Here is a 24,761-nt window from a genome sequence, read left to right as displayed (position 1 = left end):
CTGGTTTCTTGGATGTGGTCATGTTTAGATGGTGTTGCAGTTATTATGAGATCTGGGTTAACTGATATATTCCTAATGGTTGTCGTCTTGAACTGAACGATGCACACTTTTCTTGAGAGAGAGAGAGCACCTCTTTTTCAGTCTGATTCCTCCACTGAAAAATGTCTTGATGTTACCTATGCAATAACTTCAGGCTGTTCTATTATACCTCACCCATTGTGTATTTCTGAGGGGTTTTGGTGGGTCTGCCTTTGGCAGCCATCATGTCAGTATTCAGCACTTTGTATTTTTATGTCTAGTTCATGGTGATGACTGTCGATGGGCCTGCAAGCTTGTTTGTTTATCACCTTCTCCTGGGAAGGCGGCCTTACATTTTAAGTAGTTAGTTCTGTCTCGTTTCAAATTACAGAATTTCTAGCCGGTTGAAAAGTTATATTTTCAAAAATGAAGGGCATAAATTGTGACGCCTCCGTATCACAAGAAATAAAATGAGTTGGGCCCTGGGTAACGTGTTATTTCTTTTTTTTCTGGTGGTTGGTTGGTTACAAAAAAAACCTGTCTTAATTTGAAAATACTAGGCTGGCATATCAGGGTTTTGAATTTGCTGCTTTTTTTTTGTTGGTAGGCATGACAGAAAATTTGGTCAGTAATCTTGGTAAGTGTTGCTTGTTGCTGGAATATGTATCGTTTAAGGGTTTTTGTGGCTGTTAGCTCCCGGATTGCTTGTAGTAGCCAAGCTGTTTTTTTTTTGTACCTGTAGGGATTTTCCTTGCTGCTTGTTGGCCCCTCCTTTTGTGATGTTTAGCACAGAAGCTTTTAATGTGTATTTAACAGATTGTTGGCCTGGTCGCCTCAGCTTGTTTTTAACCTTTTTCTGTCCACCTCTATAACCTGGAAGTTTATTATCTCCTAACCAGCCACACTTACAAATCTGATTGCTAGGAAGTTAATGGGTTGCAATTGAATTTTTACCTCCTGTGAGAAATCTGGTTTTGCATCTGGTACTTCATTTTTAGTGGGGTCTGTTTTCCTTGCTCATCAGTGGTTAACCCTTCATGAGTTTGACTGCTATTTCCCTTGTGATCTCAATAAGTGTTTCCTGGTTTGGCATAGGTTCTCTCTCCCTCGTTTTGGGAATGGGAATTCCATGCGCATGTTCCATACCCCCAGGTGGATGTTCAGCTTCTGCTCCTTTATCTCTTCAGCTGAGTGGGGCATCACCCTTAGTCTTTCTTGGTCTGTTTGGGAATTCCCTTTGCCCCCATTTAAATCTGCCATATAGGTGTCAGCTAAACAGATTACTGGCTCCTTTCTCTTCACTCCTACCGATATGCCTTTGGTCATAGATTCATAGAATGGCCTCTTCCTGCACTGTAGGCATTTGGCCCATTGAACCTACACTGACAACAATCCCAGTCAGGCCCTATCCCTGTAACCCCCATGTATTTACCCTGCTCGTCCCTCTGACACTAAGGGGCAATTGTGCATGGCCAATCCACCTAACCCACACGTCTTTGGATTGTGGGAGGAAACACATGCAGACATGGGGAGAACATGCAAACTCCACACAGACAGTCACCAGAGGCAGGAATTGAACCCAAATCCCTGGCATTGAGGCAGCAGTGCGAACCAATGTGCGACTGATCCTTTTTAACTTTGTATTTTCATTCTTTTTACTGCTGGTCTGAGTTTGGCTCTTCTAAGTTCAAATGGCCATTCCTTTAGCTACCACAACTTCCATGGATTCTGTCCTGATCTGCTTTACTTCTGCTGGCCTACCCTTGGCATTTTTAAGTCCCAGTAGCTCTTCCTCAGTCACTCCAACTCCATGGCTTCTATCACGTCCTGTAGGATGTCTGAATTCCTCAGATTCCTGCTCGCTTTCTCCAGCCTTTTAAACTTCTCTAAACTGTCTCTAACTTTTTTGGGAGTAGTATTCTTGACCCTGCCTCGGCCTGTCTCTACACAGTTCATGTAGTCTTATTTGCCTTTCTTGCTTGCTTTCTTTGGAATTCTCTCTTCTCTTCCTGTTCCTGCCTCTTTTTTTTTCCCTTTCCTGTCACCCCCTCTCTATCACACTCGTCCTCAAATTCCAGTTCCACTTTATGCTGCTCCAATTTTAATTTTTTTGCTGCTAACTTGTCCCCTCAAGATTATGATGGGCATGGACAGGGAGCAGCTGTTCCCCTTAGTTGAAGGGTTAGTTACAAAGGGACCCAAATTAAAAGTGAGGGATTGGGCGGTTTTGGGGCGATTTGAGATAAAACTTTTTTACCCAGAGTGTGCTGGAGGGGCACATCACTGCCTGGAAGGGTGATGGAGGCAGGATGCCTCACATCCTTTAAAAAGTATCTAGATAAGTACTTGGCATGCCATAACACTCGAGGCTATGGGCCAAATGCTGGCAAATGACATTAGGTGGGCAGGTCAGAGCCTTTCGTGTGTTGATGCAGACTTGAACCGAAGGGCCTCTTCTGCACTGTGATCTGTTTGTATCCTCAATTTCCACCACTAGATGCTTTACATTTTTAAACTTCCATTTTACTTGCTTTTGGGCAGAACTTCACACCTAAATGTCTTGCTACATCTTTTAATTCTTCCAGGATTGTGCCCTTAACTTCATACCAGTTACCTCATCTTCCACTAATAAAGCATTGACATTGAATGGGGACATTCGTGTACAATATTGCCAATCAGTTGTAAGTTAAAAAGTCATATTTTCAAAAATGAAGGAACATAGTTTTATAGTAATTACCCCAGAATTCTCTTATTTACGACGTATTGAAGTTATTTATTTCTGTTGGGACCATTCAAAGATATGCCATAGTTCTCTGAAAATTACTACTCAGTTCCAAGGTAAAACTTTTATTTACTACCGCTTTCATGCAATGCCTCAGTCCCTTCTTCTGGTTGCTTTCTCAAAGTTTCAAGCTAATCTGCTGAATGCTTTCTTTTGCCATAAGACTCTGTGAGGACCACTGTGCATTTTTCCATCAGCTGTAATGAAGTCCAAACTGAGAGTGAACCCTACACATTCCATGTGGCAAATTACAAAGTTAGCTTTTGTTTGCATGCAGTGCAGGCCTGCTAACTGCCATTGACTTTGGTTATCTTCTGTCATTGCACTGCAAACCAGAATGGGTGGGCCTCAGAAGTGTTAACCCAGTGATCGTATGATTAATGCTGGTTTTAGGCTCAGCAGCCTTATTACCCCAGGACCCAGCAGATCAATCAGTCATCAGCCAGTCCAAGAACCAGACTCTGGCTGTTTGATAATTTGCCGCTCGTTTCAAAGTACTTAACCTGTCCCAGTTTCCAAGTTCACCTGAGGATAAACCTCATAGATATTCACCGACAAGAAACCTTGCAACCTGCTGTGAACCCTTTGCTTTCAAAGACCATCAATTAATTAATTCTAATCTTAAAATGTGCAGTATGTATGTGCAGGCATGAGACCGAGTGTGTGACATTGAGTTAATTAGGAGCAAATATGTGAGAATAAATAATCTTTATTTTAAATTTCTGAAAGCTTGCTGCTGAATTGTTTAATTGGAATGCACACCAAGTGCAAAAAAAACACATCCCCTTCCCCGACAGAACATATTGATTATGGGCAGTAAGAAAGCAAAGTAAAGGAAGAAGACAAATTAGGAAAAACAGAAAATGGTGGAAAATCTAAGCAGGTCTGAGGGCATTTGTGGGGAGAGAATGGAGCCGATGTGCGCCCCATGATTCTTTTTGTAGTGTGGAGGTGTACCATGACACTTAAAAGGTTGGGAACCACTGGGCCCAAGCAATGAATTTTAAGTTGGGTTCCAGCGTAGGAGAGGGCAGTGGTGAAGTGAAGAAGTTTAGGGAGGTATTTTCTAAACCCTGGTGGGTAGTTTCAGTGCTCAGGCCTCCCAGAGGAGGGCCACTCTTGAAGGGGGCATGGGTTGGATAATCCATGCACAGTATTCTAGCCCAATCTGCTGAACCATGGTCCCTTTTTCTTTTTGCTATGGAAGCACTGAATTTACCTTTTTAAGGTCAGCCATTGATAAGCTCGTAAGTAGCAAGCCACAGTTGTTACATCTGTTGACTTGAAGACTGGATAGCAACTTGAAGTGTACCAACAGCTGCTCTTGGCATATAAACACCCACTAGGTCAATGTCAATTCTATAAAAAGTTATCACACTGGTTCTGAGGTAGTATTCTAATCTTGGGGTTCAACTGCTACTCGTGTCTTAACTACAACTGAATCTCTAGAAGTTTATATTTTGACCTGCTTATGATCACTCCTTGCTTCCCTTTCTATAAACTTAATTACTCCTTATTCAGAAGCTTCCTTAATCTTTCCTTCATATGTTTAAATTCTAGATGCCTCCGATTATTTCCATTGTCCACCTTTGTACTCTTTCAAGTACTTTACAGTTATTTCTGTGATTGGATGACCAGAACTGCAGGCATTACAATGGGTCCCATATGGAATAACAACTATGGGCAGCACAGTGGTTAGCACTGCAGCATTACCATGCCAGGAAACGGGTTCAATTGCAGCCTTGTGTGACTGTCTGTGTGGAGTTTGCATGTTCTCCCCATGTCTGCATGGATTTACTCTGGGCTTTGGTTTCCTCCCACAGTCTAAAGATGTGAGGATTAGGTTGATGGCCCATGATAAATTGCCCCTTAATGTCAGGGGGATCGGAAGGGTAAATATGTGGGGCTACAGAGGTAAGCCAGGACCTGGGTGGGATTGTTGTCGGTGCAGGCTTGATGGATCAAATGGCCTCCTTCTGCACTGTAGATTCTATGATTCTATGAACTATACTTTATCTGCCTTTTGTTTTAGTTGAGCTTGAGCTGAGAATTATAACTGGGAGAGCTTTTCCTGATTTGCTATGTTGTGTTTAAAATGTGAACAATGTTCCTTCTGGGCTCCTTGTTTGTTAATACCTATTCACCTTGAATAGTTTCTGCTACCTATTTCCTAGTTGTATATTGACCCAAGTTACTATCTGGCTGACTTGTTGATTGCCTGCTTGTTGACTTAGTGAGGTTGATGATGTTCGCAGTTTCTGGTTCAGAAGCTGTTGGATGCCATAAATGTATCCAAGGTTTAGGTTTACTTCTATCCTGGTACAATAACCTATCTGCTAACACTCAGTTTGGGTTCCCCCAGGTCCAATCCACTCCTGATCTCATTACAGCCTTAATGCAAGCATTGACAAATAAAAGTGAGCTGACTGTCCTTGACATCAAGGCAGCACTAGACTGAATGAGCAAATCTGGAGTCAATGGGAATTGGGGAGGAATCTCTCTACTGGTTGTCGTCATACCTAGTGAATAGGAAGATGTAGATCAGTCATCTCAGTCGCAGATGTTCCTTGGGGTAGTATTCTTGGCTCAATCATCTTCAGCTGCTTCATCAATGACCTTTTCTTGTCAGAAGTGGGGATGTTCACTGATGACTGCAGCATTTACAACCCCTCAGATACTGAAGCAGTCCATGTCCATAGGCAGCAAGACCTGAACTTTTAGGCTTGAGCTAATAATTGGTCAGTAACCTTCACACTACAAAGTGCCAGGCTGTCACTATCTCCAACAAGTGAGAATCTAGCCATCTCTTTGACATTCACTGGCATAACCATCTCCGAATCCCCCACCATCAACATCCTCAGGATTACCATTGACCAGTTACTGAAGTGGACCAGCCAAATAAATTCTGGGCTACAAGCGCAGGTTGGATGCTGGCAATCCTGTGGAGAATAACTCAGCTCCTGACTCCCCAAAGCCTGTCCACCACCTACAAGGTACAAGTCAGGAATGTGATGGAGTATTCGTTACCTGCCTGGATGAATGCAACTCCAACAATACTTAACATGCTTGACAACGTCCAGGATAAAGCATGATCGGGATCCGACCTATCACCTCCAACGTCCAGTCCCTCCACCACTGACATGCAGTAGCAGCAGTGTATTCCATACACAAGGTGCACAGTAGCAACTCACCTAGGCCCCTTCAAAAGTGCCTTTGACCTTTACTATCTTGAAGGACAACGGCAGCAGATACATGAGAACTCAACCACCTGCAATTTTCTCCCCCCCAAGCCACTCACTGCCCTGACTTAGAACTATATCACTGTTCCTTCACTGTTGCTGGGTCAAAATACTGGAACCCCCTCTCTCTCAGCACTGTGGTTATACCCACAAAATATGGACTCCAGTGATTCAGGAAGGCAGGTTGCTGTCACCTTCTTGAGGACAATTGGGGGTGGGCAATAAAAATGTTGGCCTAGCCAATGACATTCCCATGAAAGAATAAAAAAAAAATTATGGGCTAAATTCCAACCAGCTTAACTTGAAGCATTGATTTTTCTGGGGCCAGATGTCTGAAGAAAAATTCAAACCTGTTATCCAAATATAAATCTTGGTGATACTTGTTGAAAGGTACTTTATAACCTTTTTGAATTTAATAGCCAGTTTAATCTGTTTGTTCCCAGCTTTTTTCTGAAGAGATTTACCAGTCTGTCTGAAGTCTGTCAGGAGATATATTTGAGCTATACCTTCTGTAGATAGCGGCAAAGGAAAATAATCTCTACTTAAGAAATATTACTTGAACAACAGCGATTATTGCACTTAAGAAGTAATCCATTGGTTGTCAAGTGCTTTGTGTACTCTAGTATTATACATTAAGTTATTGAAGATTGCATGAGATTGTGATGTTAAACCAACAGCTGATAAAAGCTGCCTTTCCTCGTGCATGCTATGAAATTGCCCAGACACCCGGGTTAGGTAAATGCTCCTTAAGGCATAAGAATTTGGGGTACATGTATCACAGCTAAAAGAAGGAAGTGTAAAATAACTAAGATTTGAGCATATAATCTGCTAACAGTTGTGCAATATCACAAAAATACATGTGGTCACCATTGCCATCGTTTGTGTGAGGCTTTTAAACTGAGGTTCTGTCTGTTCAGATTGACACTAAAATACCCTGTGCCAAAACTCTGAACAGCTGGGAGTTTTCCCACTGTCCTAGCCAACATTTCTCACTGAACCAATACCACCACAAAAAAAATGCCCAAACCTCTTTGTGACATATTAGTGCAAAATAATGGCTGCTTCATTTACCCATTTAATAGTTCTTGTTGCTGTAGCACCCTTCCTTTAGTGACTTTTACTGTAACAGTTGTGGAATCATGCCAAAAAGCTTCTTTTGAAAACGCACGTATATAAAATTAACTGTATTTGCTGCTGCTTGATGTTAGTGATCTCTGGAAAATTTCCAGCAGGATAGTTAAACATGACCCTTCTTCCTGAATTTGTGCTGCCTTTCTGTCCCATGCTGATTTTTTTTTTTGCTTGCTTGCTAACTAGATCTCTGAAAATTATTCTCCAGATACCTTGTAGCTCTATGTTAACCACTGTTTCATTGGGCTGGATTTTGTTTGTTTGCTTGGTGTGTCTTGGAGCGGTGTCAGGAGTGAGGGGGTGGGAAGTGAATGTAAAATAGGGCAGATGCCAAAATTGTTAGCCTGCCCACTGTATTTAAATAAATAACTAGGGGTCATTTCAGCTTGTTAACAAGCCAATTGATCCCAACAATATGCTGACCATCCCATTATATGTTTGGCAGGATTGGACAGGCTGTTTTTAAAAAAACCTCTCGAAGAGTGGGAAGGAAGGGAGTTACTATCTGGCAGAGGGGGTTGCTGGTGGAGGAAGGTAGTAGCCCTGACTTCTTACTACCTGCCTGCTGTGTTAACTGCCCAAGACCCAGGACTTGCTGCGGGATCCATGGGCTGCCTTCTTAGGCCTACTTGTGATCCCGGCAGTGCCCACCAATGTGCCTTGGTGCTGTTGACACTGGCCACAACTTCTTTCTTCCTCCCCAATACATAACGTGGGGGGAATGATAAGTAAGTTTGCAGATGACACTAAGATTGATAGGGTGGTTAATAGTGAAGAAGTTGTTGGTAGATTACAGGAAGATATAAACAGGCTGGTCAGATTGGCAGATGGTAATTAACCCTGATAAGTGTGAGGTGATGTACTTTGGAAGTAACAATAAGAAAGGGAGTATGGCAGGATGCTAGGAAGCTCAAACAAACAGGTGGATCTTGGGGCATTTGTTCACAGATTCCTGAAGGTGGTAATGAAGGTGAATAGGATTGTTAAGAAGGCATATGGGACACCTGCTTTTGTCAATTCTGGCATAGAGTATAAGGGCAAGGAGGTAATTTTGGAGCTGTGCAGAACTTTGGTTAGGCCACAGCTGGAATACTGTGTACAGTCCTGGTCACCTCACTATAGGAAGGATGTGATGCTATACTAGAGGGGTGTACAGAGGAGGTAACACTTCTAAACAAGTTAAGTATAAACCTGCAGAATCCTTCCAACAAGCCAACGGCCTGCGGTAAGAGCGGAAGTGACTTCTGGTCAGCCATGCTTGATACAGAGTGGCACCCTCAATCAATAAGCCTCTGGCTACAGGCTAGTGATCTGTTCCACAAAAAACCTCGCTATGGGAACAGGTTAAAATCTGCTTTGTGCACCACTAGGTGTGGGAAGTGAAACAACAAAGAAAAGTGCATCAGTCAACTTTTATTCTGTTTACTTGCAGGGATTTGGATAGACAAATCTTTGTTTGATTTGTACCAGTTCAACATTTCTATTATAGTGTGGCACATCAAAGGATGCATTCAACATTGTAGGCTGCAGCCAACTTGCATAGCCTTGCTTTAAATTTCCCTTTTAACAATCATGCATCTTCTACCTTGAGTCTGCTAATTTGTGAAATATCTTGTGGAGGGAGTCATCAGGGTCAGTAGACCCGACCTGCAAATGTAGCAGACCCTGAGGCCGAAGGCTTTTAAAACTCATTCTGGTTAAGAGTGTGGTAGTTTAGCTTCCAGTGTTCAAATTATTTTTTTCCGGGATGCTTGAGAAAACCATGTTACAACTTTTTTCTAAATTGCTCTTTTTTAATTTGTTTATTTTCAATCTAAATGCGTTCTACCCAATCTGGTCTAGATGTGCAGTCAGTCCAAGACTAACGTGGTGGTGCCAATTTGATGGGGTATGTGGAGGGCTGTGCCTGATGCAATATTTGGCATCATTTAAAATGAGGCACCAATCTGGTAAAACCATAACACAATGTTACCTGTATGTGCTAAATGCCAAAGGAGCAGGCTGTGTGAACAACAAGTGGTCCCAAAGCCAGTGGATTGAAGTTCTCTAGCCCTGTCTTCCATTTAAAAATAATGATTAGACAATAAATGAAAGGACGTGGCTCCATAAACTTCTTCATGATCAACTTTGGTGGATAAGGTGTGACTGCAAAAGACAAAGATGAGGTGATTATAAGTAGGTATAAGTTCAGGCTTGGTCTGACAAGTGGCAAGTAACTGTAATGCAATATGAGTGCCAGGCAATGACCAACTGAATTAAAGGGAATCTGGTATTACCATTAGAGTCTCCCACCTATCAAAATGCTTGCAGTTACCATTGACCTGAAACTTAAACTTGATCAAGCATATAAATGTGGTTACAGAGCTACCAAAGCCTGTCCAAGGTACAATCAGGAGTTTAACGGAATGTTCTCCACTTGTCTGGATGAATGTGGCTCCAACAACATGTAAGAGACATCTGCCAGGACAAAGCAATTCATTTGATTGGCACTCCATCCACTACCTTAAACATGATGCTCTCTGCTCAACATCTGCATTAAGACACCTTTGAAAGCACCTTCCAAACATGCAACATCCATCATCCAAAGGACAAGGGCAGCAGATGCATGGGAACACCACCACCTGCAAGTTGCCCTTCACACCGCAGTGGCATATTTGGCACCATCCTCGTGTGGAACTGTATCGGTATTCCTCCACTATTGCTGGGTCAGAGTCCGGGAACTTCCTCCCAGCAACACTGGGGGTGTTCCTACAACACATGGACTGCAGCAATTCAACGTGGCAGCTGATCACCATCTTGTCCGGGAGAATTAAGAATGAACAACATATGCTGGCACAAGAGGGGAGCCTCTTAGTTTTCTCAAATCAAATAATGGTCATTACACTTGGAAAAATGTCTTGTAATTTGTACTTTACCATGAAGGCAGTTGGGTATATATTTTGCAGACTATCAATCTAATATTTAGCTTGACTTCCTGCAATTTGTAAATAATACACCTATGGTCAGAAGAGGACACAAGCCACAGTGCTTTGCTGGTGATCATCTGTGATTATGCTTATCGCTATAATCCTCAATCGCCTTCATAGACAAGACTAGCAAATAAAGGAAGGAAGGTGTTGTAAATGTGTTTTATAACAAAAGTCAGCAGACTTTGAACAATGAGAATAAATTCCGAGTTTGGATAGCATTCACAATTATTTTTTCAGGTCCAGTATATTATCTGAACCTCATGTCAATGTTGTAACAACTTCCCAACAATTTGATTTATTTGTAATAAATTTGATATTCATTTATTTATTGATTTTTGAAATGGATTCCCAAACACATTATTTTGCAGAAGCAGCACTCCCTTCAAAACTTGCTTACTTCTACAGAGTAACCAGCCAGTTAGGGAACATGCTTTATTATCAGTTTTTATACATGTATTTTTATGTTAACAATGAGACTCTTTCTGAAACAAATTAACTGGGACAGTCCAACTGAGTATATAAATATTAGGTCCTGTGACCCATGAGTTTTATAATTTATAGAAACATAGAAGATAGAAGCAAGAGGAGGCCATTTGGCTCTTTGAGCCTGCTCTGCCATTCATTACAATCGTGGCTGATCATCCAACTCAATAGCCTAATCCTTTTTCCCCATAACCTTTGATCCAATTCGCCCCCAAGTGCTATATTCAGCCGCCTCTTAAATACGTACAATGTTTTGGCATCAACTGCTTCTTGTGGTAATGAGTTCCATGGGCTCACCAGTCTTTGGGTGAAGAAATGTCTCCTCCCCTCTGTCCTAAATCGTCTACCCTGAAACCTCAGACTGTGACCCCGGGTTCTGGACTCCCCCACCAAATATCCTCCCTGCATCTACCCTGTCTAGCCCTGTTAGAATTTTTATAAGTCTCTGAGATCACCCCCTCAGTTGTCTGAACTCCAGCAAAAACAATCCTAACTTACTCGACCAATCCTCGTACGTCAGTCCCACCATCCCCGGAATCAGTCTGGTAAACCTTTGCTGCACTCCCTCGAGAGCAAGAATATCCTCCTTCAGAAAAGGAGACAAAAACTGCACACAATACTCTAGGTGTGGTCTTGCCAAGGCCCTGTATAATTGCAACAACACATCCCTGCTCTTGTACTCGAAACCTCTCGCAATGAAGGCCAACAAACTGTTTGCTTTCTTTACCACCTGCATACTTACCTTTAGTAACTGGTGCACAAGGACACCCAGGTCCTGTTGCACACTCCCCTCTCCCAACTTGCATCCATATGCCTTTGAAAATTACACAAGTGATAAAACCAGGTTTTTGTTTTGCCAAATGGGTTGAAAGATGTTATTGTAAGCAGATGTAATGAAGTATCACCTTGTAATTAAAATTATCTCGGCCTTGAATTTCCTTGGGTTGAACCTGGAAAAAGCAGCTAGTTAATTAGGCCAACCCATTGCTAATCCTGGAGTTCTTGGTGCAAACCTCTGTTCACCACTTACAAAGCCAGTATTGGCAAGAGGGCCTAACTGAGGTGGGGACTCTGCACACTTCAAGTCCTAGGTTTCCTAGTCTGGAACGAATCATTGGTATGCCACAGTTGGTTGTGGGGAGGTGGATTGTAGGCAAAACTGAAAGGAGGAACAAAGGTGTGTGGGTTAGGTTGGCCATGGAAAATTGCCCCTTAATGTCAGGGGGACTAGCTGGGTAGATATGTGGAGTAACGAGGATAGGGTTTGGGTGGGATTGTGGTTGATGCATACCCAATGAGACAAATGGCCTTCATCTGTACTGTAGGAATTCTGTGATTCTATGATAACATTTTTATTTTGACAAATAATGTGTTGCCTCCTTTGCATAGTTGGCCTGAAGTAGAGATGGTTATTGTAGCACCATTGGCATCGTTCCTCTGGTTGTTAGGGAGCACATTTTGCAACCCAGTGCCAATGAAGGGCCTTCGTGTTCCCACCAGTTCTGATTGGAGTCAATACATTAAGATATTGGTGGGTGCAAATCTGGTGTAACTGTTGGGACTGTGGATTTTGTATCAAATGCATAATTCCTTCATATCTAAAGGACCAGAGCCACAAAGGAACAGAAGTCTTGCCTCAGCTATACAATGCTCTGGTTAGGCCACAGTGAACAATTCTGAGCACCATATTTGGAAAGATAAGATAGCCTTGGAGGGATTGTGGTTTAGGGTTATAAGAATGATAGATGAACCACATGAGTTTAACAACAAAGTGACACCATTATAACTTAGGGTTGAAATTGCTGAAATTTAGAAATTAAAGATGATTTGATCAAAGTCCCCAAGATATAGTGGGGAACAGATGGGGCAGATGGAAAGGAACTATTTCCACTGGTTGGCCTTGTACCATGCTGTGTCCCAGTGGAGTCTTGAGTCCTCAACTGCAGGTGATGCAAATTCTGCTGCACTCTACTTGAAGTCTCACATTGGAAATTGGCATCCTTCAATATTAAATAATAAAAAAAACTTCTAAAGCTTTCCACTTGCAATGTTCTACTGTAAATTTGTCTGATAACTACTTGTCCCTGACAAGAAAACCAGAACCTGGTTTTGAGTTTTTCTCGCTTTTTTTCACTGGAGCTTGCTTTGTTCAGCGATGTGTTGATTCCTCATGTGGGTGGAACCTTTCAGTCTGCTGCACATGCATGCTCGCAGTTACTCTGTCAACCTGTCCTCCTCCTGACCACCAACACGCTGCTGCTTGTGGCATGGTTGATTCAGAATTTGCCTTGAGCAATGTTTCAGGAGATTGATTCCCAGTTAAAATGACAGTTTTGGCATTCATTTGCTGAACCTGAATCGTAATAGTGTTCTTCACTAGCATCCATAAAACACTTTCAGAAACGGGTACATTGAAACAATGAGAGCGCAAACTCTGGCTTTTTTTATTCCTCCCTTCCTTGGTTCAAGGTTGCTGAAGCCAGTTCCATCACTCCATTGATATCCCAAGGTTAGATCAGCCCAGGAAAGAAAACCTTTGCTGAAAGTTACTAACTCCACTAACCCGTTGTTATGGAGTCATAGAGGTTTACAGCATGGAAACAGGCCTTTTGTTCCAACTTGTCCATGCTGCCGTTTTTTCTTTAACCACTTAGCACTAAGTCCCAATTGCCTGCATTTGGTCCATATCACTGTATACCCATCTTATCCATGTAACCGTCCAAATGCTTTTTAAAAGACAAAATTGTACTCACCTCTACCTCTGGCAGCTTGTTCCAGACACTCTCCACCCAGTGTGTGAAAAGACTGCCCATCTGCATCCTTTTGTATCTCTGCTCTCTCACCTTAAACCTATACCCTCTAGTTTTAGACTCCCCTACATTTTGGAGAAAGATGTTGACTAGCTGATCTTTGCCCCTCATTATTTTATAAATCTCTATACAATCACCCATAAGTCTCCCAAGCCTCAAAGGAAAAAAGTCCCAGTCAATCCAGCCTCCTTATAATTCAAATCATCAAGCCCTGGTAGCATCCTAGTAAATCTTTTCTGTACTTTTTCTAGTTTAATAATATGCTTTCTATAATAGGGTGAACAGAATTGCACACAGTATTCCAAGTGTGGCCTTATCAATACCTTGTACAATTTCAATAAGACGTCCTAACTCTTGTATTCAAAGTTCTGAACAATGAAACCAAGCGTGCTGAATGCCACTTTCTGCACTCTGTCCCCCTGTGATTCCACTTTCAAGGAGCTATGAACCTGTACCCCTAGATCTCTTTGTTCTATAACTCTCCCCAACACTTCACCATTAACTGAGTCCTGTTCTGATTCGATCCCAAAATGCATCACCTCACATTACTGACCATACCACCTAAATTCTCATCCAAATCATTAATATAAATGACAAATACAAGTGGACCCAGTACCAATCCCTGAGGCACACCGTTAGTCACAGGCCTTCAGTTCGAGAAACAACCTTCTACAACCTCCCTCTGTCTTTTGACATCAAGCCAATTTTGTATCCATTTGGCTACCTCATCCTGGAGTCCGTGAAATGTAACCTTGGGCAACAACCTACCATGCAGTATCTTGTCAAAGGTCATGTCCATGTAGACAACATCAACTGCACTGCCCTCATCTATCTACCTTGGTTTCCCCTTCAAAAAAACTCATTCAATTTGTGAGACATGATTTTCCACTCTCAGATGAATGCTGACTGTCCCCAATCAGTCCTTGCCTCTAAATGCATTTAGATCCTGTCTCTCAGAATACCTGCTAACGACTTACCCACTGCAGATCTTAGACTCACCGGCCTGTAGTTACCAGGCTTTTCCCTGCAGCCTTTTTAAACACAACATTTGCCACCCTGTGGCTGTCGATGATTCAAATATCTTTGCTAGGGAACCTGCAATTTCCTCCCTAGCCTCCCACAGTGTCCTGGGATACACTTCATCAAGTCCTGGGGATTTATGTACCTTGATGCGCTTTAAGACTTCCAGCACCACCACCTCTAATATGTACATTCCTCACGGCATCACGATTTATTTCCCGAAGTTCCTTACCATGCAACAGTAAACACTGATGAGAAATATTCATTTAGGATCTCACTCATCTCTTGTGGATCTGCATATAGAAGACCTTCTTGATCCTTAAGAGGTCCTACTCTCTCTTTTGTTACTCTTGTCTTTTTATGTATTTGTAGAAGCTCTTTGGATTCTCCTTTGCGTTGTCTGCCAAAGCAATCATGTGTCCACTTTTTGCCCCCCTGATTTCTCTCTTAACTCTACTCTGATACCCTCAAAGCTCTTCAAGGGATCCACTTGATCCCAGCTGCCTATGCATGTCATATCCCTCCTTTTTCTGAATACCCTGGGCCTGAATATCCCGCGCCATCCAGGGTTCCCTACTTCTACCAGCCTTGCCTTTCACTCTGAAAGGAATGTACTTACCCTAAACCTTGGTTAACACTCTCTTGAAAGCCTCCCACTTACCAGCTGTCCCTTTACCTGCCAACAGTCAACATTTGAAAGTTTTTGTCTAATACCATCAAAATTGGCCTTGTCCCAATTTGGAATTTTAACTTTTGGGCCAGATCTATCATTCTCCATATCTATTTTAAAACAAATGGAATTATGGTCACTGGTCCCAAAGTGATCCCTCACTAACACATTTATTGTAAAACATTTTAATATTTTGCAATTGGTGTTTTTCTTCACAGGAGAGCTCCCACCTCCTTACAGCCCAGTGGCTAGTCCTGATGTTGGAGGGGTGCCAGTAATAAACTGTCGTGTGTGCCAATCCCTGATTAACTTGGAGGGCAAGCTCCACCAGCATGTTGTTAAATGCACTGTTTGTAATGAAGCCACGGTAAGAATATCTATTATATAAATCAATGACTAGCAGTAGCATGCAATAAAGAGCAGTTTTGCCTGGATATGTGTATAGTTTTTAATTTTCTCAAAAGCACTGAAGATTAAATTGTTTTACGGTTTCCAAAATAAACAATTTCTTCTATTTTTGCATTTTTGTTATGGATTTGATTTTATTAAATGGAACATGAACATGTAAAGATAATTGGAATGATTTTCTTGAGTGAAAGTTGTGTTGCTAATATTCTGAGTAAGTTGATGCTGAAATAATACTCTTTTAAAATACTACACGTAACAAAGTTTCCTTTACAATCTTTGCTAATGGTCTGTTATAAACTGTGCAAGGATTTACAAGCCCATATTAGAGCTCATCTGGAATTTCCTTTGTCTATGTTCCATGACCAGAAATCAGTATTCGCAGTAGCAGCTCTTTGTATGTGCGGAAGCTGCTGCTGTAGTTTCTTAGGATTAATATTAAAATGAACCCACAATTTATTTTTGTACATCAAATCTCCCATTTTTAAAATATATATCTGGAAGCGAGGTGGATGCAGGCAAAGATCCAGTTTCTTTTGGAAAACCTCAGTTCTTACGTGCCTTTCAATTAAGGATACAACTTCAATTTGGAAATGATAAAGGATAGAGTGGTTTATCAAAGCATCGTCTATCAGAACTATCTATCAGGAACACTGTTCCTTGTGTTTATCAGTTTCTATATCCTTTTTACCTTGTATAAATTTGGCAGCTAAAATAAAAATAGTAATTACAGTAACTGCAAGTCTAGTGACCTTGTAAGATCATGTCCATTGATAGACTTTTTTCATTTAGAATAAGAATATTGACACTTAATTGTTTAATTTCTTCCTATTTACAAAGAACAACCCAGCAAGGGAAACAGGCCCTTTGGCCCAATGAGCCTGCGCCACCGCATCCTCCTACACTTACCCTGCCCTGCGTGTCTGCGAGTGGAACCCCTAACTTAGCCAGATTCAGGGGAGAATAGTGTCAATTTGGTAAAACCAATCAGCCTAACAGCACATCTTTGGGGTGTGGGAGGAAACCGGAGCGCCCGGAGGAAACCCACGCAACCACAGGGAGAATGCACAAACTCCCACAGACACAGGCCCAAATCCATGTATCTGCACAGCTAGCAGTGCAAGTCACTGAGCTGTTGCGGTGCCCGTCCACCGGTCCAGGATCAAGCACACACACCGACACGAAGTACTAGGCCACTCCCGGAACCTCCAAGAGCAGCCCACGCACGACCCACCGTGTGCATGCCCCTTGTTTGACAACAAGGTGGACCTCCACCTGCGGAATAAAAAGACAAAAACGTTAACTTATAAGTCTGCATTTCCGGTATCTCCCAAGGCTCTGACCCTATTTAATACCCCCTACTATAACCCTCCATCCTTGTTTCGCTCATGTGTCTATCTAAGTAAACCTTAAACAAGTCCAACGTTCCTGCCTCCACCAACGTAGTCGGTAGCGCGTTCCATACCCCCACGACTCTCTGCGTGAAGAACCTTCCTCTCACATCCAAATTATACTTCTCCCCCCTCACCCTTAGATCATGACCTCTCGTAATTGTACCCAGTCTAGGGAGCAGCCTCTCACTATTGACTCTATCTGTTCCCTTCAGTATCTTATATACCTCTATCATGTCTCCCCTCAATCTCCGTCTTTCCAAGGAGAAAAGTCCCAGTTTCTCCAACCTTTCCTCGTAACTCGGTCCTTCCATGCCAGGCAACGTCCTGGTAAACCTTCTCTGCACCCTCTCCAGAGTCTCCGCGTCCTTCCTTTTGTGGTAGAGTTCCACAAAATTGGCATACAATTTAATAGAATATCATACAAAGGAGCAATAATTTAATCCGCAATACATTTGTTTCAAGATAAAAATGTAAATTGCGCTCATGTTACTCGGGGGGGACACACGCTAACATGTTATTTTCTGTGGGTGTACATAATACCTTCCCCTCAATTTTCTTTTGAGTCTGACTAATTCTTTCCAGGTAGTATGTCCCAAGTGCCGTATATAGTTTCACGAAGAAATAGCTGTGTATCCAAGTTTGCCAATGGCGCTAAGTTGGGTGGCACGGTATTCCAATGTAGGTGAGAGCAGAGAGTTACAAAGGGACATTGATAAATTCAAATGAGTGGGCAAAACTGCAGTAGATTGAATTGGAAAGTCTGAGGTCATCCATTTTGAATGTGCAAGAGATGCATCAGCATATTTGTTAAATGGTAAGAAGATAGGAGCTGTAGAAGAGTTGAGATTTTAGGGGGCCATGTATACAAACTTTTAAGATCTAGTAGACAGATACAAAAATATGTGAAGATGTAACTGAAACATCTCTAGGAGGCTAGAATACAAAAGGAGCAGAAACTGTACTATAAAGGTCCAAAGCTCAATTTGGACAACATCACTGAACCTTAGGAGGGAAATGTTGGCATTGGAGGGGGTGCAGTGCAGATTTATCAGAATGATACTAAGGGTCAGTGAGTTAAACTATGAGAGCAAGTCACACAGACTAGTGTGAGATTGAGAGCGGTTTGGTGACTTGTGTTTCTTGATAGAAGACTTGAGGTGATTTATTTGAGGTGTTCAAGGTGATTACAATATTTGGTAGGGTAGATGCAGAGAAACTATTCCATCTGATGGGGATATCCAGAATAATAGGACATAATCTTAAAATTGCTGCTCGGCCATTCAGTGGTGATATGAGAAAGCACTTGTAGGCTGGAATTTTACCGCCTCACCTGTCCCGGAATCAGCAAGTGCGAGGCTTGCAGAATGGAATTCCCCATTGGCCTCGGGCGGGATTGTATGAGCCTCGCCCAAGCAAGGTCGTAAAACTCTGCACAAAGACTCCAAAATGCAAAGAAAAAAGCCAATGTTGGAGCATCAAATATCCAGTAACATACCAGAGTTACCATCTATAATGATGACACTCTCAAGAACACAAGAATTGGGAGCAGGAGTAGACCAAATGGGTTATTGAGTCTTCTCTGCCTGAGATGGCTGTTTTATTCCATGTGATCATGGCTGATCTTGGGCTTTTTGCTGCTGAGAGATCATGGATCAAGCCCAATCTCAGAGACTTAACATTTCAATTGAGTACTGCAAGACTGCAGGTGCAGTTTGTTGAAAAGGATGTTAAACTGATTCAAAACTAACCCCTTAAATCAACATGAAGACTCCATGTCATTACTTTTGATTTGATTTATTGTTGTCACGTGTATTAGTATACAATGAAAAGTATTGTTTCTTGCATGCTATACAGACAAAGCATACCATTCATAGAGAAGGAACAAGAGAGTGCAGAATGTAGAGTTACACTCATAGCTAGGGTGTAGAGAAAGATCAACTTAATGCAAAGTAAGCCCATTCAAAAGTCTGATTGCAGCAGGGGAGAGGCTGTTCTTGAGTCGGTTGGTACATGACTTCAGACTTTGATACTTTTCCCCGACGGAAGAAAGTGGAAGAGAGAATACCTGCGGTGAGTGGGGTCCTTAATTATGCTGGCTGCTTTGCCGAGACAGCGGGAAGTGTAGACAGAGTCAATGAGTGGGAGACTGGTTTGTGTCATAGATTACGCTATATCCACGACCTTTTGTAGTTTCTTGCGGTCTTGGGCAGAGCAAGAGCCATACCAAGCTGTGATACAACCAGAAAGAATGCTTCCTTCGGCACACCTGTAAAAGTTGGTGAGAGTCATACCATGTTGTGATATTTGAAAATATTCTGATCGATACTTGTCTCTACCAAATATCGCTAAAAGCGATTTATATTGCAATTTATAATACCTTGCTGTAATAAATTGCTGCATTTCGCTACAGTTACGAAAGTGCTGATAACCTCCAATGCCAGGAAGTGAAACGCTTTGGGAGATCCCTATGGATGTGAAAGATGTTATGTAAATGCAAGTTTGTTGTTTTTACCTTTTTTTTTCTTTGTTTCGTTAAAGCATTCCAAATACAATGAATTATAAAATGCGGTCAAACTTCTGCAGACAATCCGGCAGTGAGAGAATGATCAGTTAATGTATTTTTGACTTTCTTCTCTCAAAGGTTACCAATCGGCTGAATTCCTTGCCCCTCTTTGAATAGTGTAACATGATCTTTTATCATCTGATTGACTAGATCAGGCAGATAGATCTCGATCTAACATCCCATCTAAAAGATGGCAGCTCGGACAATACAAAACTTTGTCAGTGCTTTTACTGCTAGAAATGCTTCACAGGAACATTATCAGATAAAGTTTGATGCCAAGTCACACGCATGTCAAGACAGTTGATCAAAAAGATGGATTTTATGGAATGCTGAGAGGAAGAAAGAGAATTAGGGAATTTGAAGTTTTTGGGAGGACATTCTACAGTTTAAGATGAAGGCACCTTACCAGTGGTGCCTATGAAGTGAACTCAGTGAAGGGTTGACTAGTTGAGAGAAAGAGAGATGTTGGTGAATGATCTGGAAGTGTAGTAGAGCACGTGATGAACTTGGTGTCTGTGGGTTCATGTTTTTGTATACTCAAGATTGCATGTATTTTATCTCTAAACATCAACATAATTAATTCCTCTAAAACACATCAACTTAAAATTAATTTCCCATTAGTTTCTTGAACTATATCTGTGAACCTAGCTAACTACCCTAGTGTAGTTAGTGACTACACTGGGTAATTAAACATCGGCACTGACTCATCAATTGGATTGCGTAACTTGGTAGAGTATTGTATAGCATAATAAATTTAATTCCTTTAAATTGTTTGCAGTTTTTCAACATAGGCAATTTTCAGGCAGCAATGCAATCAGTAACTTGTGTTTTTCATTTTGTTGCTGTGCTGATCTAATTCCTTAATCAATTCTGCAGCATTGAGATTCTTTGTGCTACGCCAGATTCTAGTATGCTGGGTTTGTACATGACCGACAATACAACAGCTTTTGTCCATTTTAAGTTTGACAGTCAATTTTTTTTTGTCAAGACTGAACGTGGCAATTTTTGGTTGGTTTCAAGTTGTGAACTTTCACTTCCTTGGGATTTCCAGTGTGTACATTGGGACATATTTACTACCTATTCTTGCCTTTTCATTTAAACAAAAACTGTTCAGAATTGCCTCTCCTGGCAGATATTGTATAGTTTTTGCTGTTCTCAACTGATCAGGTTTCCAAGGAAAAAAGCCCTAAATCTTAGATTCACAAAAATTTTTGAGTAAAGAATTATAGTCAATTAAAAGACAAACCCTAGAAATCTTTTGGAAAAGATACAGAAGGATAGGATATGTGCCCCAATTGGAAGAAAATGGATTAGTTAGTGACAGGCAGCATGGTTTTGTATGGGGAAGGTCCTGTCTCATAAGAAATAGGAGTAGGAGTAGGCCATCTAGCCCTTCGAGCCTGCCCAGCCATTCAATAAGATCATGGCTGATCTGAAGTGGATCAGTTCCACTTTCCTGCTTTCTCCCCATAACCCTTAATTCCCCTGTCTATCAGAAACCTATCCACCCTTGACTTAAATATATTCAGCGAGGTGGCCTCCACCATTTCAATGGGCAGAGAATTCCAGAGATTCACCACCCTTTGAGTGAAGAAGTTCCTCCTCAACTCCGATCTGAACTGCCCTTCCCTTATCTTGAGGCTGTGCCCTCTAGTCCTGCTATCCTTTCTAAGCTGGAAGAATCTCACTATCTCTACCCTATCTATCCCCTTCATTATCTTATACATCTCTATAAGATCTCCTTAAGGTCTCACCAACTTGATTGAATTTTTTGAAGAGGTAACAGATAAATTGATGAGGGAAGGGGTGTGGATGTAGTTTGTGGACTTTGGCAAAGCGTTTAACAAGATCCTACATGGCAGATTGGTACAAAAACTAAAATCATATGGGATTCTGGGTAGGCTGGCAATATAGATACAAAATTGGCTTGGTGATACAAGATAGAGTAGCGATGGAAGGGTGCTTTTCAAAATGGAGATTGTAGTCAGTGATGTCCTGCAAGGGTCAGTACTGGAACCGCTGCTGTTTGTAGTATATATAAATGATGTGGAGTAAAATGTGGGTGGTCTGATTAGTAACTTTGCGGATGACACAAAGATTGGGGGAATTGCTGATAGTGCTGGGGATTGTCAAAGGATTCAACAGAATAGGTATTGATAGATGAGACTAGGGCACAGAAATGGCTGATGGAGATTAATCTAGACAAATACAAGGTGATGCATTTTGGAGGATCAAATTTAGGTGTTGATTATACTGTAAATGGCAGAGGGATCTGGGCATGCAAGTCCATAATTCCTTCAAAGTGGCAACACAGGTGGCTAAGGTGATTAAGAAGGCATGTGGTATGCTTGCCTTCATTTGCTGGGACATTGAGTACAAAAGTTGGAGAACCATTTTGCAGTTAAATAAAATCATGTTTGGGCTGTGTTTGGAGTATTACGCGCAGCTCTGGCCACCACCCTATCAGAAGGATGTGGAAGCTTTGGTAAGAGTGCAAAATAAGTTTATCAGGATGTTGCCTGTTCTTGGTAGAATTGGCTATGAGGAGAGTTTGAATAGACTGGGATTGTTTTCAGTGGAAGGACAGAGGCTGAGGGGAAGATCTGATAGAGGTCTACAAAATTATAGAAGGCATAGATGGGGTGGATAGTGAGAGGCTTTTTCCAAGGGTAGAAGTGTCACTTGCAAAGGAGCACAAGTTCAAGGTGAGAGAGTGAAAGTTTAAGAGACATGTACAGGGTAGGTTTTTCACACACAAAGTGGTGGGTGCTTGGAACGTGCTGCCAGAGGAGCTGGTGGAAGCAGGTGCATTAGCAACATTTAAGAGTCATCTAGATAGTAAATGAATAGAGAGATATGGCCTGAGTAAGGGTCGAAGGTTTTTTGTTTAGTGAGGCATCGTGATCGGCATGGGCGTGGAGGGCCGAAGAGCCTGTTCCTGTGCTTTACTTTTCTTTGTTCTTAAGTATTGTTCCCTTTGATAGCCCTGGCTGGTTTGAACCATTTCCCATTCAATATTTTTGAGAAACTTGGACTTTGTAGAATTTTCTCCCATCACTGATTGGCAATGGAATCTGAAAAGGATCTGTGTTGGAACCTCAGTCATTGATTATATTTACTAATGACTTGCATGGGGGGATAGAAATCTACATATCCAAATTTGTTAATGACGTATCAGCAGGTGGTATTAAGAGTAATGAGATAGAAGCATACAATTACGAGAAATATTACGAGATTGTGAATGGGCAAAACTGTAGTAAATGGATTTCATCTTAGGCAAATGTGAGATTTCCACTTTTACATCTTGGGAAAAAAACTTTCTAAATGGTGAAAACCTAGGAACAACTGAGATCTGGGTTCGGGTTTCACATATTTAGATCATCTAAAATGCTTAGAACTGGTACAGAAAATAGTCAAAGTTAATGGAATACCGGCCTTTATATCCAGAGGATTGGAACATGAAAGGATGGAAGTCATGCTTCAGCTATTCAAATCCTTGGTTAGACCACATCTTGAGTACTGCATGTAATTCTGAGCCCTATGCCTTAGGAAGGATATATTGGTGGGAGTGCAGTGCAGATTTAACAGTGTGATCCTTGGATTCCAAGGGGAAAGTTATGAGGGTGAGGTTACAGAAATCCGAGTTGTATTATCTGGAATTTGGAATGAAAAGGGATGATTTTATCTGAGTTTGCAAGATGCTAAGAGAACAGGTAGGATGGATAATAACAAAAAATTGTTTTGGTTAGTTTGACAAGGGCCATTGTCTAAAAATTAGTGCCAGACATTACAGGAGTGAAATTAAGAAACACTTACACACACACAAGATTGTAGAAGGTTGAAACACTCTTCCATGCACAAGAGTTGATCTAGATTGCTAGATAGCGATTAATCAAAGGGTTTTTAAAAAAATAGGCATTATTGCCCATCCCTAATTGCTGTTGAGCTGCTGCAGTCCATGTGGTTTTAGGGAAGGGTATTAAGGGATATAGGACAAAGGGAACTAGGAGTTAGGTTGCAGATTAAGTGGCAGACAATTGTGCTCTAGGCTGCTGTGAGAGGCAAGGGAGGAGATCGCAGGGGCTCTGATCCAAATTTAGAATTTCTCTCTGGCCACAAGGGAGGTGCCAGATGATTGGAGAACAGCTAATGTGGTTCTGCTATTTAAAAGAGAAACCAGGGAACTGCAAAACAGTGAGTCTCATGTCAGTGGTAGTGAAACTAATGGAGAAACTTCTGAAGGAGAGCATCTATCTCCACTTGGAAAGGTAAAACTTGATCAGGGATAGTCATAGAATCATAGAAGCTACAGTGCAGAAGGAGGCCATTTGGCCCACTGAGCCTGCACCGACGACAATTCCACCCATGTCCTATCTCCATAACCCCACTTGGAGTACTGTGCGCAGTTCTGGTCACCTCACTACAGGAAGGATGTGAAAGCTATTGAGAGGGCGCAGAGGAGATTTACAAGGATGTTGTCTGGATTTGGAGGCATGCCTTAGGTTGAGGGAGCTAGGTCTCTTCTCCCTGGAGAGACAAAGGTTGAGAGGCGACCTGATAGAGGTTTATAAAATGTTGAGAGGAATAGATAGGGTGGATTCTTGGAGGCTATTTCTGAGAGCTGAAATGGTCGCCATGAGAGGACACAGGTTTAAGGTGCTGGGGAGCAGGTACGGAGGAGATGTCGGGTAAGTTTTTCACTGAGAGGGTGGTGAGTGAGTGGAATCGGCTGCCGTCGGTGGTGGTAGTAGAGGCAAACTCGCTGGGGTCTTTTAAAAGACTTCTGGATGAGTGCATGGGATTTAGTGGGATTGGGAGTTATAGATAGTCCTATGGCCTAGTAGGTATGGATATGATCGGCGCAACTTGTGGGCTGAAGGGCCTGTTTGTGCTGTAGTGTTCTATGTTCTATATTTACCCTCCTTGTACCCCTGACAAGTGGCAATTTAACATGGCCAATCAACCTAACCTGCACATCTTGGAAACCGGAACACTCGAAGGGAAACAATGTACAGACAGTGACCTGAGGCCGGAATTGAACCTGGGCACCTGGCGGTGTGAGGCAACAGTGCTAATTGCTTTGCACTGTCAGCATAACTTCGCCAGAGGGAAGTCATCGCTAATGAATTTGACTGAATTTTGACAAGGTCCACATGGGAGACTTGGGAAGAAGGTAAATTCACATGTGATACAGGATAATTTGATAAAATGGATTCAAAATTGGCTCAGTTATAGGGATCAGGGTGGTGACAGAAGGCTGCTTTAGTGACTGGAAGC

At 41.9% G+C, this 24,761-nt stretch overlaps 1 protein-coding gene across 1 annotated transcript in view; it reads left to right on the top strand.

Moving 5' to 3' along the window:
- pip4p2 (phosphatidylinositol-4,5-bisphosphate 4-phosphatase 2) overlaps nt 1–24,761 on the top strand; it is a 75,057-nt gene that overhangs the window by 13,649 nt on the left and 36,647 nt on the right. The window contains exon 2 of the mRNA XM_080194392.1: nt 15,341–15,489. Within this exon, the coding sequence (XP_080050518.1) occupies nt 15,341–15,489 (149 nt within the window). The remainder of the gene's footprint in view (nt 1–15,340; nt 15,490–24,761) is intronic.

This window comes from Carcharhinus amblyrhynchos, chromosome 8, assembly GCF_965287045.1.
Source record: "Carcharhinus amblyrhynchos chromosome 8, sCarAmb.v2.hapA, whole genome shotgun sequence".
Taxonomy (NCBI): domain Eukaryota; kingdom Metazoa; phylum Chordata; class Chondrichthyes; order Carcharhiniformes; family Carcharhinidae; genus Carcharhinus; species Carcharhinus amblyrhynchos.
Note: the sequence above shows the minus strand (reverse complement) of the source record. Positions and strands in the feature narration are given on the sequence as shown.